The 11502-nt window shown below is 50.5% G+C and overlaps 1 protein-coding gene across 1 annotated transcript; it reads right to left on the bottom strand.

The window, feature by feature from the left end:
* Positions 1 to 1242: 1242 nt before the first annotated feature.
* CD93 (CD93 molecule) lies at positions 1243 to 6197 on the bottom strand. Its single transcript, XM_063327941.1, has one exon. The coding sequence runs from the start codon at positions 5980 to 5982 to the stop codon at positions 4252 to 4254; it is 1731 nt and encodes a 576-aa protein (XP_063184011.1). The 5' UTR covers positions 5983 to 6197; the 3' UTR covers positions 1243 to 4251.
* Between the last annotated feature and the right edge of the window lie 5305 nt (positions 6198 to 11502).

Genomic DNA, 11502 nt, shown 5'->3' with positions numbered 1-11502 from the left:
CCCCCCCCTCGCTCCCTGCATGGATTCTGCTGTCGAATTTTGTGTGGCTGGTGCCTTATCCCCATCGGTGCTTCCCAGGGCAGGCAGAACAACGCTGGGAATGCTCTTTGTAATTTGATGCGTGAAGGCACCAAACACCCATCATGAGATGCGATGTCCTATTTTTTTTAGGGTTTTCTTGTTTTTAAACACTACTTAAGGCGAATGTAAACCACTGATAAAACACCACTTGAATGCTGCTGCAGACACGGGTAATACGAGTGTTCTGGGCTCCCCGGTTCAAGAAGGACAGGGAACTGCTGGAGAGGGTGCAGCAAAGGGCTACCAAGATGATGAGGGGACTGGAACACCTCTCTTATGAAGAAAGGCTGAGGGATTTGGGTCTCTTCAGTCTGGAAAAAAGATGGCTGAGGGGGAACCTTATCAACACTTGTAAATATGTCAAGGGTGGGTGTCAGGAGGATGGGGCCAGGCTCTTTTCAGTGGTGCCCAGTGACAGGACAAGAGGCAATGGGCACAAGCTTGAGCATAGGAAGTTCCACCTAAACATGGGGAGGAACTTCTTTACTCTGAGGGTGGCAGAGCACTGGCAAAGGCTGACCAGAGAGGTGGTGGAGTCTCCTGCTCTGGAGACATTCAAAACCCACCTGGACGTGTTCCTGTGCAACCCGCTCTGGGTGACCCTGCTCTGGCGGTGGGGTTGGACTAGATGATCTCCAGAGGTCCCTTCCAACCCCTACAATTCTGTGATTCTGTGATTCTGTGAGTGAGTTTTTGTGTCATTGAGGTTTTCCCCCCATCTTTGTGACTTAAGGACAACCCTTTTTTGGTCATGCATGTGGTGGAGGCAGCTCTAGCTACCAACAGTCTTGCAGTTTGAATTCATCGAGTGACTTCTGTGCCCAGTTGCTGACCAGAGCCAGAAAAACACATCTCTGCCCTCACACAGAGCTACGCTGAAATCAGCAGGATTGCTTGTGGATTTAGGACCTTGCCTGTGGCCTTAGGATCCAACCGAGATCATCCCAGCGCCCCACCTCATGGCCTTGGTAGACACGGGAGTGAATGGCTCTCACTCAGGACAGCAGAGCGTACGAAAGGCTGAGACCTCACTGACTTCACTACATGTGGGATGAGCACTGATAGAAGATTTGTTAGCACCGTTCACCACTGTAAAAAATGCAAGGATTATGTGGACCAAATCAACAGGGTTTGATATCGTATATATTTATTAAAAAACACTGAAAACACATTCTGTTTAGATTTTATTAGTGTTTCATCAGAAAAGCAACATACAGTGTTATTCAACATGTGGGATAGCCTTATTTCTTTAGTCAAAGGCAACTGCAAGGACGTGGTACTGTGCCATTGCCACGCAGGTGACAAAGTAAAATTCAGTCCTGGCATCCCATTTCTACAAAGGCCGAGGCGTGTCTGAATTCTGGACTGTAAAAATATAACGCTTACTTCGTTACAAACCAGTTTGATATGTACAAAGCATTTCAGACATGTTGGCTAGCCTGTCCTGCCATGGTGACCGCAGGGCAGTTATAGGTCTTGCTTCGAATTGCACCTCTTTTATACAGAAGGAACGGGGAGCAGAGGTAGCGGCCCCAGGCACAGGGGCAAAACCCCCTCGGGCCAGGATGAACATCCCGTCTCCTCTGACTGTAAGACGGGGTACCAAACTATCTGGTCCCGTTCCTATTTTCTTTAGTCCACGGGATTCACCGGGCCCTAGATAACTCCCTAACAAGGACACGGATCAAAACATTCCTGCTGTGTTCATGGCAGGATGAAAGGGAGACATGAGATTATCCAGGTGTAATTGTACCGGGGTGAAGGATGCTACATCAGGAAATACTCAAAAATACCCAAACTAAACCTGAGCACAAATTAGTGTCTTCCCTAGGCTGGACCCACTGCCATGCTCCATTGGTAATACAGTACGCATGCCAGAATACACAAAGGTCGTAACAGAAATCACGATTATAGGTTTTACTGAGGAATTTCTGGAATAAATAACACCTCTCAGATTTGCACCGGCTCTGAGCCCATACTCATGCTTCCTTTTCCCTTTTTCATAGTGGAATAAGTGTTGTATACAACAATTAATTGATACCTTAACTGAAAAATAAGGCAGAAACGCTCCTGAGACTGTTAAGATCTGGAAAATGCCTCAGCTTTCCATGAAGCAAACCGAGTAGTCCCTGCAATGTGAGGCACGTCACTGTGACTGCCTTTTCCCCATGCAGACCCTGAGTCGGCATAGCCAGACAGCGCAGGCATAATTTTATGTATGTATGTTGTCCCACTGATTTCGGTAGGATTATTCGTTTGCTTAATTTATTCATGTATTCAAAATGCTTTGCTGGCTTGTCATAACACAGACAGGGTATGAATTTTCTGTGGGACTTCCAAGAATGCCGCTGCTGCATTCACTGCTTCTCCCCGCCGCTGTGCGGAGAAAAGGAAGCATGGACAGAACATCAAAAACATTTCTATCAGCTACATTTTCCTGTCTTGGTTTTTTTTTAAGTTTACAATGGAGAAATGAAGACCAAAAAAAAAAAAACCCAGCAGGAAAGGGTTTTCCTCCACACATGGAAGAACAGGATGCAGGTCGCTGCCTACAGTAAACACCTTTGTGTTCAGTTCCCATTTCTGTAGCAATTAATCCTCAAGTATACAATAAAACCAGCAGAAACTTCAGGAAACTCATGTACCCTTCAAATCACATGCCTCTTCTTTTCTAGCGCTTTTTTGCCTTGTAGAGCATGGGTAAATAACGAAGCTAGCACTGCTTGATGAGAAGCAGGGATGGCCCCGGTGCCCCTTAGTTTTCTGGGGAGGATTCACGCTGAAAACAGCTCCAAGACGTTGCATTGTCAGGAGTGCCTGAGTATAAACAGCTCTCTGAAGTTAGATACCTGAGGAAGACTGGGGAACATCTTTGCCCTGAGAAAGCATTTGCTTTGAAGCGGGGTTAAAAGTTTTATACATAATAATGCGCAAATATACAACATCCAGTGTATTCTTCACAAGGGGAGGGATAGAAAATGCACTCAGCCTGGGCCCCAGACAATCAGGAAGGGGTCCTACCCAAAAAATACAATCCAACAGGAAAAGTCTGGTCTCTCATCTGGCTGCATTTGAAGGAGAGCATTGTTTTCTGTATTTTACAAGTGGTTTTAAACTGAACACACTGGGAACAGGTAGGTGGTTCTTCTAAACATAGTTTTTCATACCTTTTTACCATATATTCTCTGCCTTGGCTCCTTGTCTACGAGTGGAACAGCTTTCCCTGTGCTGTGCACCCCCTGCGCCCATGGGGCAGATTAAGGTCTTGCCCTTATGCCCTGGGGGAAGCATTGCTCCAAACCCAGTGCCATCCCGCAGGCTCCCCTCACGGGTCTGTCCGGGGAGCTGCAGGGATGATCCGCTAACCTTACGGCGTCTCCTCCCCTGGAGACGATCTCTGCGGCTGCAATTTTAAAAATGTTTATCCAGTTACCTCTGATGTAACATCATTTTTTTAAAAAAACAAAACAAACGAAAAAACAAACTTAAAAAAACCCTGCTTGTGGCTGCAGAGACTAGTTCTTGCGCCGGTGAAACAAAGAATTTCGAACCCATTTTAATGAGACCAAGACGAAAACAAAGGTTGAATGCAGGCTGCCTGCTGCCAGGCAGGCGAGGGGGAGACTAGCATTACTTTGGGGATGGCAAAGGACTGGGGGAGCTGCGGGGACAGGACATGGAATCTGCTGCTTTTGCCTGTCAGCATTTCAAATTTAGGTAGGGGAGAGGAAACGAAAAATGAAATTAACTGTTTCCCTTTAGGAAGACAAATCAATATTTATAATTCGCTATTTTTAAGCACAGTGAGGTTCTGCAGAGCTGAGGAGCAGCCCTGGCAGGCAACTTCAACCCCATTCAGTCCCAACTCCCAACTAAGGTGGAGTTTAACCCTTCCCTCGGAGGAGCGGCGGCTGGTTTATAAACCTCAAGACTGACTTGGGCTGCCTTCCCACCCAGCGCTGAGACCTACCTTTTTTTTTTGGGGGGGTGGGGTGGCGGGGAGAGATCAGCTCCCGCTTCACAAGGAACCCCAGGACAGACTCTCAGACATGTAGAACCATTTTAAAACAAATAGCGTCCCCTCCTCGCCTTTTATTTTTTCTTTTTAATTTGCAAAAATGCTCTCTGTCACTCGTGGCTCCGTGTCCCCTCACGCTGCCCCCGGTGCCGTTACCTGCGCTCGCCGCCCACCCCACGGCTCTCTGGCTGCTCGGGCACCCAGCAGTAGTTGTCCGCCGCGCTTTTGGCCGGCCGCTTCTCCTGCTTGGCTGCCCTCTTCCTGTAGGCCAGCAGAGCCAGGGCGAAGGCCAGCAGCAGCAAGATGGCTACCAGGCTACCCAAGATGTAGTAGAGGAGCAGCCTGGGGCCATCGGCACTATGCTCAGGGCTGGGCACCAGCCCTACTGCTGTGGGTGCCGGAGGTGTTGCCCCGATGGGGATGCCCAAGGTCTGGGGGGTGCCTGCAGTCCATGGGGCACCCGTGGTCTGGAGGATGTCCGTGGTCTGGAGGATGTCCGTGGTATGCAGGGCGCCTGCGGTCCGTGGGGTGGCTGTGGTCTGCGGGGTGCTGTTAGGGACCACTGCAGGCTCCTCTCCGGCGGTGGGTGCAGCATGGCAGCCATGTCCATCCTCCTCGAGGAGGAAGCCGGGCGGGCAGATGCACTCAAAGCCACCAGGCAGGTTGTGGCAGGGCCCAGGGCAGGGGTCCCGCAGGCATTCGTCCACGTCCAGGCAGGCATCGCTGCCGGGCTGGCGCTGGTAGCCAGGCCGGCAGGCGCAGTGGAAGGATCCAGGGACATTGAGGCAGAGCTGGGGGCAGACGCCAGGCTGGGCACACTCATCCTCATCACGGCAGTAGTGGCCACCAGGCCCTGTTGGCTGGTAGCCGGGCCGGCAGAGGCAGACGAAGCTGCCGGCTGTGTTGCGGCACTCGTGCTGGCAGGGCCCAGCCAGGCACTCGTCCACGTCCAGGCAATGGCGGCCATCGGGCGCCAGGGTGTAGCCGGCCTTGCAGCCACACTCGAAGCCTTCAGGCCGGGTCCAGCAGGTCCCCTGGCAGGGGTTGGGGTGGCAGGCGTCCTCGGGCAGGCAGGAGGCCATGTCAGGGGCCAAGGCGTAGCCAGGATGGCAGGCGCAGTGCGGGGGCTCCCCGGGTGCCTCCAGGCAGCGGTGCTGGCAGCCTCCATTGCGGTGGGCGCAGGTGGTGGGACAGAGGGGCCCGGGGGGGTGCCAGGCAAAGCCACCCCCCTCCAATGGCCCCTTGCAGACGGCAAAGGCTGGGTGCTCGCCCCCCTCGCAGTCGGCCTCTGCCAGCGTGCCAAAGGGGGCTGCCGCCAGCCGGGGGCTGCGCACCCCAAAGGGGGTGTCGTAGGTGACCCGGCCAGGCCCGGCCAGCGGCAGGGGCCCGCACATCCCCTGGAAGATGAACTTGCAGAGGAAGGCGGGCAGCGGGGCCCGGCAGGGGCGGGCAGCCCAGCCGGGGTTGCCGGAGGGTCCGGCCAGCTGCAGGCTGACGCAGCGGCTGCTGAGGCAGGTGACGGCGGGCTCAGACAGCCAGGCTGAGTAGTTGCCGGCCTCCTCGCCGGCCGCCCAGGTGAAGCCCCGCAGCGGCTCCTGGGGCTGAACGCAGCGTCCCCGCGACAGTGACAGCCCGATCCAGGCCGGGCCAGGCCAGCCGGCCGCCGCCAGCAGCTCCTGCAGCTGCTGGGCCTCGGCGGGGCTGCGGGCCGGAGCCAACTTGCCGCCGTTATGGTGGCAGCGTTTCTGGGCGCTGCTCCAGTCCAGATGGGCCCGGTGCAGGGTGTAGCAGGCGGTGCCGGCGCAGACCACCTCGTCCTCCTCCCCGCTGGACCCCCGCACCAGCAGCAGCAGCAGCAGCAGCAGCAGCCGAGCGATGTCCATCCCGCTGGCTGGATGGACGGACGGAGGGACTCGTCAGCTGCCGGCTCACATCCCCTCGTCCCGCTGAGCTGGCCCTGCGCGCATCCTGTGCTCCTGGGTCTCCTATTTATCACTGGAGGCTACGGCTTCCTGTAGCGTGGTCTGGCTGGACGCTTGTTGTTGACGGCCCCGGCGCTCGCCTTGCTGGCTTCCCTTTCCCCCTGGCGCAGCCGGCTCCTCGCTCCCATCCTCAAGCTTTGGCGATGCTTTTCTGCAGGAGAAACTAGCCGGGTTCCTGCTTTTTTTTGTTGTTGTTTTCAAGGGCTTGATCTGCTCACTCACCCAGCAGATGATTTTTCTAATGCCTAATAGGGCCTGATAGTTTTCAAGCATGTATTGCTAAAAGGAGAGAAAAAACCCAAACCAAAACAGAACAAAAATAAAAAGCCGTGGGATCCCTTGCTATCAGCCTCTAAAAGAAACTGAATATTTGGCGCGGTGTCTCATGTACACGCTACATTTCCAGTGCATTTTTCCCCTTCTTCGTGCGCTTTAAATAGATGGACAAGCCCTGAAATAGGAGCTAGGTCGTGGGAAGGTCCAGGACACCAGGATGGAGCCAAGCTCAGCTGGTCCCCAATGCCATCCAGAGTAAACCCTCCTTGCCGGGGGATGCACCAGCCAGATGCTGCCCCAGCGTAACGCAGGTGAGGGTTGAAGCTGCGACGCTCCATGTTAATTAGTCGCTAATCACTTGACCCTGATCTGGTGTAGTGCAGAGAACCAGCTGGGCTTGGCTGATGTCAGTGGCTGTGCAGAAGGCCATTAAAGGGCAAAGGCATTAACATAGCACACTGTAATGTTTAAACAAACATTAATGTTGCAAAAGCCCCTAAAAGGGCTCGAAGCTACTTGTCTGCAACAGCATGTTAGGATCCAAAAGCGTTTTAGCACTGTGATTGAAATTTAAATAATTTTAAATATTTACTGGTGCAGAATTTGCTGTGCTTATCCTTGTTCAGACTGTAGATGCCAAGCAATGCAGTGACTTCTTTTCTGCCAAAGCACTACAGCGGGTGTGCTCACCTTTAGGTGCCGCTGCCACGCACAAAACCGGCTGCGCACGTATGCAAAGCAATATTTCGCACATCTGAGCATCCCCAGGCATGTCCTGGTTTGGACCCATCATTTTTTGTTTTACTGTAGAGCCGTCCTTTTCAAGCAGATTCCTGCCCACAGGAGCAGTGTCTGCAGAGAGGTCAGGATGGTGACAGTGTTAGAGAGAGTGAAGATTAATGGACTGCCCCAAAGAAGGGAGGACTGCAGGGTGGTGTCTCCAGACATGGTGCTCCTTGCACTTTACTCTTGCTCTTTGAAGACCCTTGGATGAAGATGAGCAGGTAGAGTGGTTTGATTACACACGTTTTACACATGTCAAGTAACATGGGGCCGTTTATCTGCACAGTCATCAGAATACGTGGTAGCGCGAGGTGGTGGGATAGCAAATGACCAAAAAGCTCATGAGTTCAAAAAAAGCTCATCCTTGCTGACGGTCCACCCTCCCTTCTGCATCCCCAGGTTCTTCTCCTGGAGCTTCCCTCTTGCAGCAACCAATTCAGACTTTAACCCCTTGACCCGCAAGTCTGTATTATCTTTTCCTGCTTAGCAGGCATCCATCATAACCATTAATTCAATGTTCATTACAGTAATCTTCCTATTTGTTGATTTATCTGGTTTTTGTATGCTGATCAGCTCCGTAACGCAGTAGTGAGTGACAGCAATCCAACCGAGGAACCGAAACAAGAAACCGCCTTGTTCGCTTCCCTCCTTTATACCCTAAATCGAAAAGTTTCCAAAAAATCCCAGTACTGAAGACTACAGTTTTCTATTGCTCTTCCCCAGACCTGTTTCTGTACAGCATTCCTGGAAGAGCCCCTGGGTGCTGGGATGTCCTCTGGCCAGCAGCAGGGACCGGGGCTGGGTTTTGGGTCTTGGCACATATGAAGGTTGCAAAGACCTTTGATGCAAAGGAGGAGGGGGCAGGAGCTGGAGCCCCTTCACCAACCTCTCCTACACCGTACAGTTTGGCAAGCTCCTGGATGATACTGGCTTCATTAAAAAAAGAGAGAAGCATCGTTTGGGTGATGTGGAGGTGGCACTCTTATCAGATCTGAGAATAAGATGCAGGGATCCGGAGCTAACGCTCCGAAACTGGAGCATTTTGGGTCAGCAGCCACACCGAAAAACTGTGCTGGGAGGTAAAAAACACTTTGATGCCATCTCAGATTAGTTTTACTCAGAATTCCCTACTGGAAGAAACGGGGGGAATTTTCTTTCAACTTACACAAAATGAGAGAGCTCAACACAAAAGCATTTCCTTTCTGCTAAACCAGTACATGTCTTTTCTTTTATAAAAACACTGCTAGTGTTTTCTCTTTCCAGCTGAAGTGGTCAGACAAGCTGCGTGCTCAACCGACAATTTATTTCAGCAACCCAAACAAGCATTTTTTTTGTCCAAATAACCTCCATGGACAAAAAATGGCCAGTTCTAACTATAGCCCCTCCAGACATTTCCAAGCTGGGGTTATGGACAAAACTAAAAATACTTTGATATGCAATTATTTTTAAGAGGTCATTCCAGCAAAATAATTAATGAATTGCTGGTGATGTTCTTCATTAGGATGTGTACGAGGTCTAATCAGGTAGAGGTCAGGGCTCCTGTCCCAGCGAAGAAAACTTCTTTTTCAAAACCGCGGTGTCAGATATTTTCCTTGAATTTGCAAGAATATAGCTAGTAACTTTTTCCAGTGGGTTGGCGTTTTGGTTTTTTTTTCCCCAATAAATGTTTGAATGTCCCTGCTAGAGCTGTTTACAGGCTGGTTACAATTTTATGGACAGGAAAACTCCCACCACCACCACTTTTTTAGTGAGATCTTCATCTGCAAAGCTTATGCTAATATTTTTACCCACAGTTTTGGCAAGAGAGTAGTTTTTGGTAACTTAAAAACACATCGTGTTTCTATTGTTTTTTATTAAATACACCATGCTTTTTACATTCTCTTCTCAGTTGGGCTGATGTTCCCGTTTGAAAATCAATCAAAGTCCTGGTTCCTAAGTTAAAAGGGGTTTTGTTTCTCAACCCCCACAGCTGAACACATCTAATAAACCCCTGTTTCAGATAATAATCAAGACCAAATTATCTTCTGGAGTCCAGAAATCCTGCCAAATGGCACGCCGCACTTATAAAAAATATAAAATTAAATTAAAAAAAGAAATTTAAAAATGAGCTTGCTGAAGGAACTGGTTAACAAATGTTTCTCCGAGGCCAAAGAAGGAAACACGTACCGTCTGCTTGACATCAGCAATGGCTGTTTTTGCAAACCCCCAAGGCTGAGACAAGGGACAATGGGGCCGGGGAGGGGGGCGGGGGGGACACCTGTGCCAGCAGCAGCCAGGCTTCCTCTGGGGACGTCCTCAAGGACGTTGCATTGGGTCAGTGGCGCGCACGAAGCCACTCGCTCCCTGGGCGAGGAGCAGGGTCTGGCATCCCCCATACGGTGGGCAGGCTCTTGGGATGGGGTCCTGTTTTTCGCACGTGAAATTGTGGGGAATTTGGGCAACGTGGAACTGGGTTGGCTCCTGCTAATGCCAGACACAGGCACCGGGGAGGCTGCTGCGTGTTTGCATAAGTGCACTTTAGTTTTGATGATTTACAGCAACACCTTATTGGATATTGAGATTTTTATCATCTGCTTTTAAAGCAAGAAAATCTTAATACTATCAGAGCTGGTTGGAACATTTTCCAGCTAAATGTTTTTGAAGGATGATGCTTAGTGCCTGGTTTTGGAGTCCCTTGCTAAGAAGCAGGAATTAGCAGGGCTGTAACGGAAACAAAATTCAAAGTACCAGGAACAGGACGTTGCTTTATTTAGTTTCCAGCCATCATCGTTACTATCTTTATGGCAACAGTAAATGCATTTGCACGTCTTGCAGTCAGGTAAAGAAGAACGCCGATTTTTGTTAAAGGTCTCATAATGATGAAGCTGTGGCATGTCATGAGCTCGCTCGTTCAGCAACTCGAAGCAACTATTTCTGATGTACTTTTCGGATGCAGCTGGGTATGGGGAGGTGTTCCTCCTTCCCTGCTCCTGCTCTTCCAGGCTTGCCCTCCCGGCAGAGTCAGCGGTAGCCCCGGGAGCTGTCTGAGACCGGCACCAGGAGGCACGAAGCCGGCTGCTTAACGCTTTAGCCAAGCTGCTGGAGAGCCTGCGAGTTATTTAAAAATGCCTGGAAGGAAGTAGAAAAGCAAACAACATTGAATACAAGGTGGGGGGAAAAAACAAAACAAAACAAAAAAAAAAAACCACGCTGCCGAAACCCGGAGCGTAATGGGACAGATGGAGAAAGGCTTTGCAAACAGCCACGAGGACCAAAGCCAGCTACAAGGAAACGTCCATGGGAGGGGAGCACACGGGGCCTCAACTTTGGAGGGGGTCCCTTTGTGCCAGGTTGTTGTCTCCTCGTCGTCTTGTTCTTCTTAAGCTGCGGGTGATGTTAGAAGCCTGGTTTGCTGTGTCACCCAGCCGCGGGCTGAGCTTATGCAGCCCGCGTGTCGAGGGACGGTCACAATGGGACTTGGTGCCACAGTTTATTCATTAACGTAATACTTGTATTTGCAGGAAATACATACCTTCTTCAGTTATTTATTTTTATGTATATACACACGCTTTATGATATTACACAGCCATATGCCTACTTTACATACAGATTTATAAACCTTATTCTACAGATTTTTATCAACAAGTATATTGGAATTCCCTTTGGGTTCCAGTAAGTTGTCCTAAGTCAGACTGAGGAATGTCACACTCCTAAAATCCTCCCAGGGTTTTTGCATGGGCCTTTACATCGAGAAAGAAAAATACCCCCTGTGAATAAATGCAACAAAGTCAACTTTATAAGAAAAGCAAATTAAAATATTTCACATTCTTTAGTGGTAATCGCTCGGAATCATTTTTGTAAGACCCCTTAGTGCTGTTAGTTTTTCTGAGTGGCTGTAACAAAGAAAGGGCCTCGGCGTGGAAGGGAAGGATGTGTTTCCACCTTGCCGTCAGTTGTTAAAACAGCTGAGAAGCCTCATGAAGCGCTAACACAGCTTATGTTCCCCATTGGGGTAGCAGAGGCACTGCAAAAACGATGGCAGAAGGAGGAGGCTGAGCAGCCAGCCAGGACCAGGCAGTGGATGGGACCACAGCCAGTGTTATTCTGGTTTATTCTGGAGCAGACGGACCACAGAGCCCCAGAGAGGCGGTTACCCCCAGTGCCGAAGAACATCAGCTTTGGGCATCAGGTCCACAAAGCCATTTCTGCATCAGGCTACGCAAATCCCACCGTCACCAGGATCTGGATGCTTTCGAACGGCAAGGGTTTTTTAAAATAAGACCTTATCAGCAGCTCACATGAAAGGCAGCCCCACGAAGAGAGCACTTCCCTCTCCCACGAGTCTCTCCATCTTCGCCCGCCCACCCAGCGGAGAAGAAACGG

The sequence above is a fragment of the Chroicocephalus ridibundus genome, chromosome 3, assembly GCF_963924245.1.
Source record: "Chroicocephalus ridibundus chromosome 3, bChrRid1.1, whole genome shotgun sequence".
NCBI lineage: Eukaryota > Metazoa > Chordata > Aves > Charadriiformes > Laridae > Chroicocephalus > Chroicocephalus ridibundus.
This window is presented reverse-complemented; position numbering and strand designations above follow the sequence as displayed.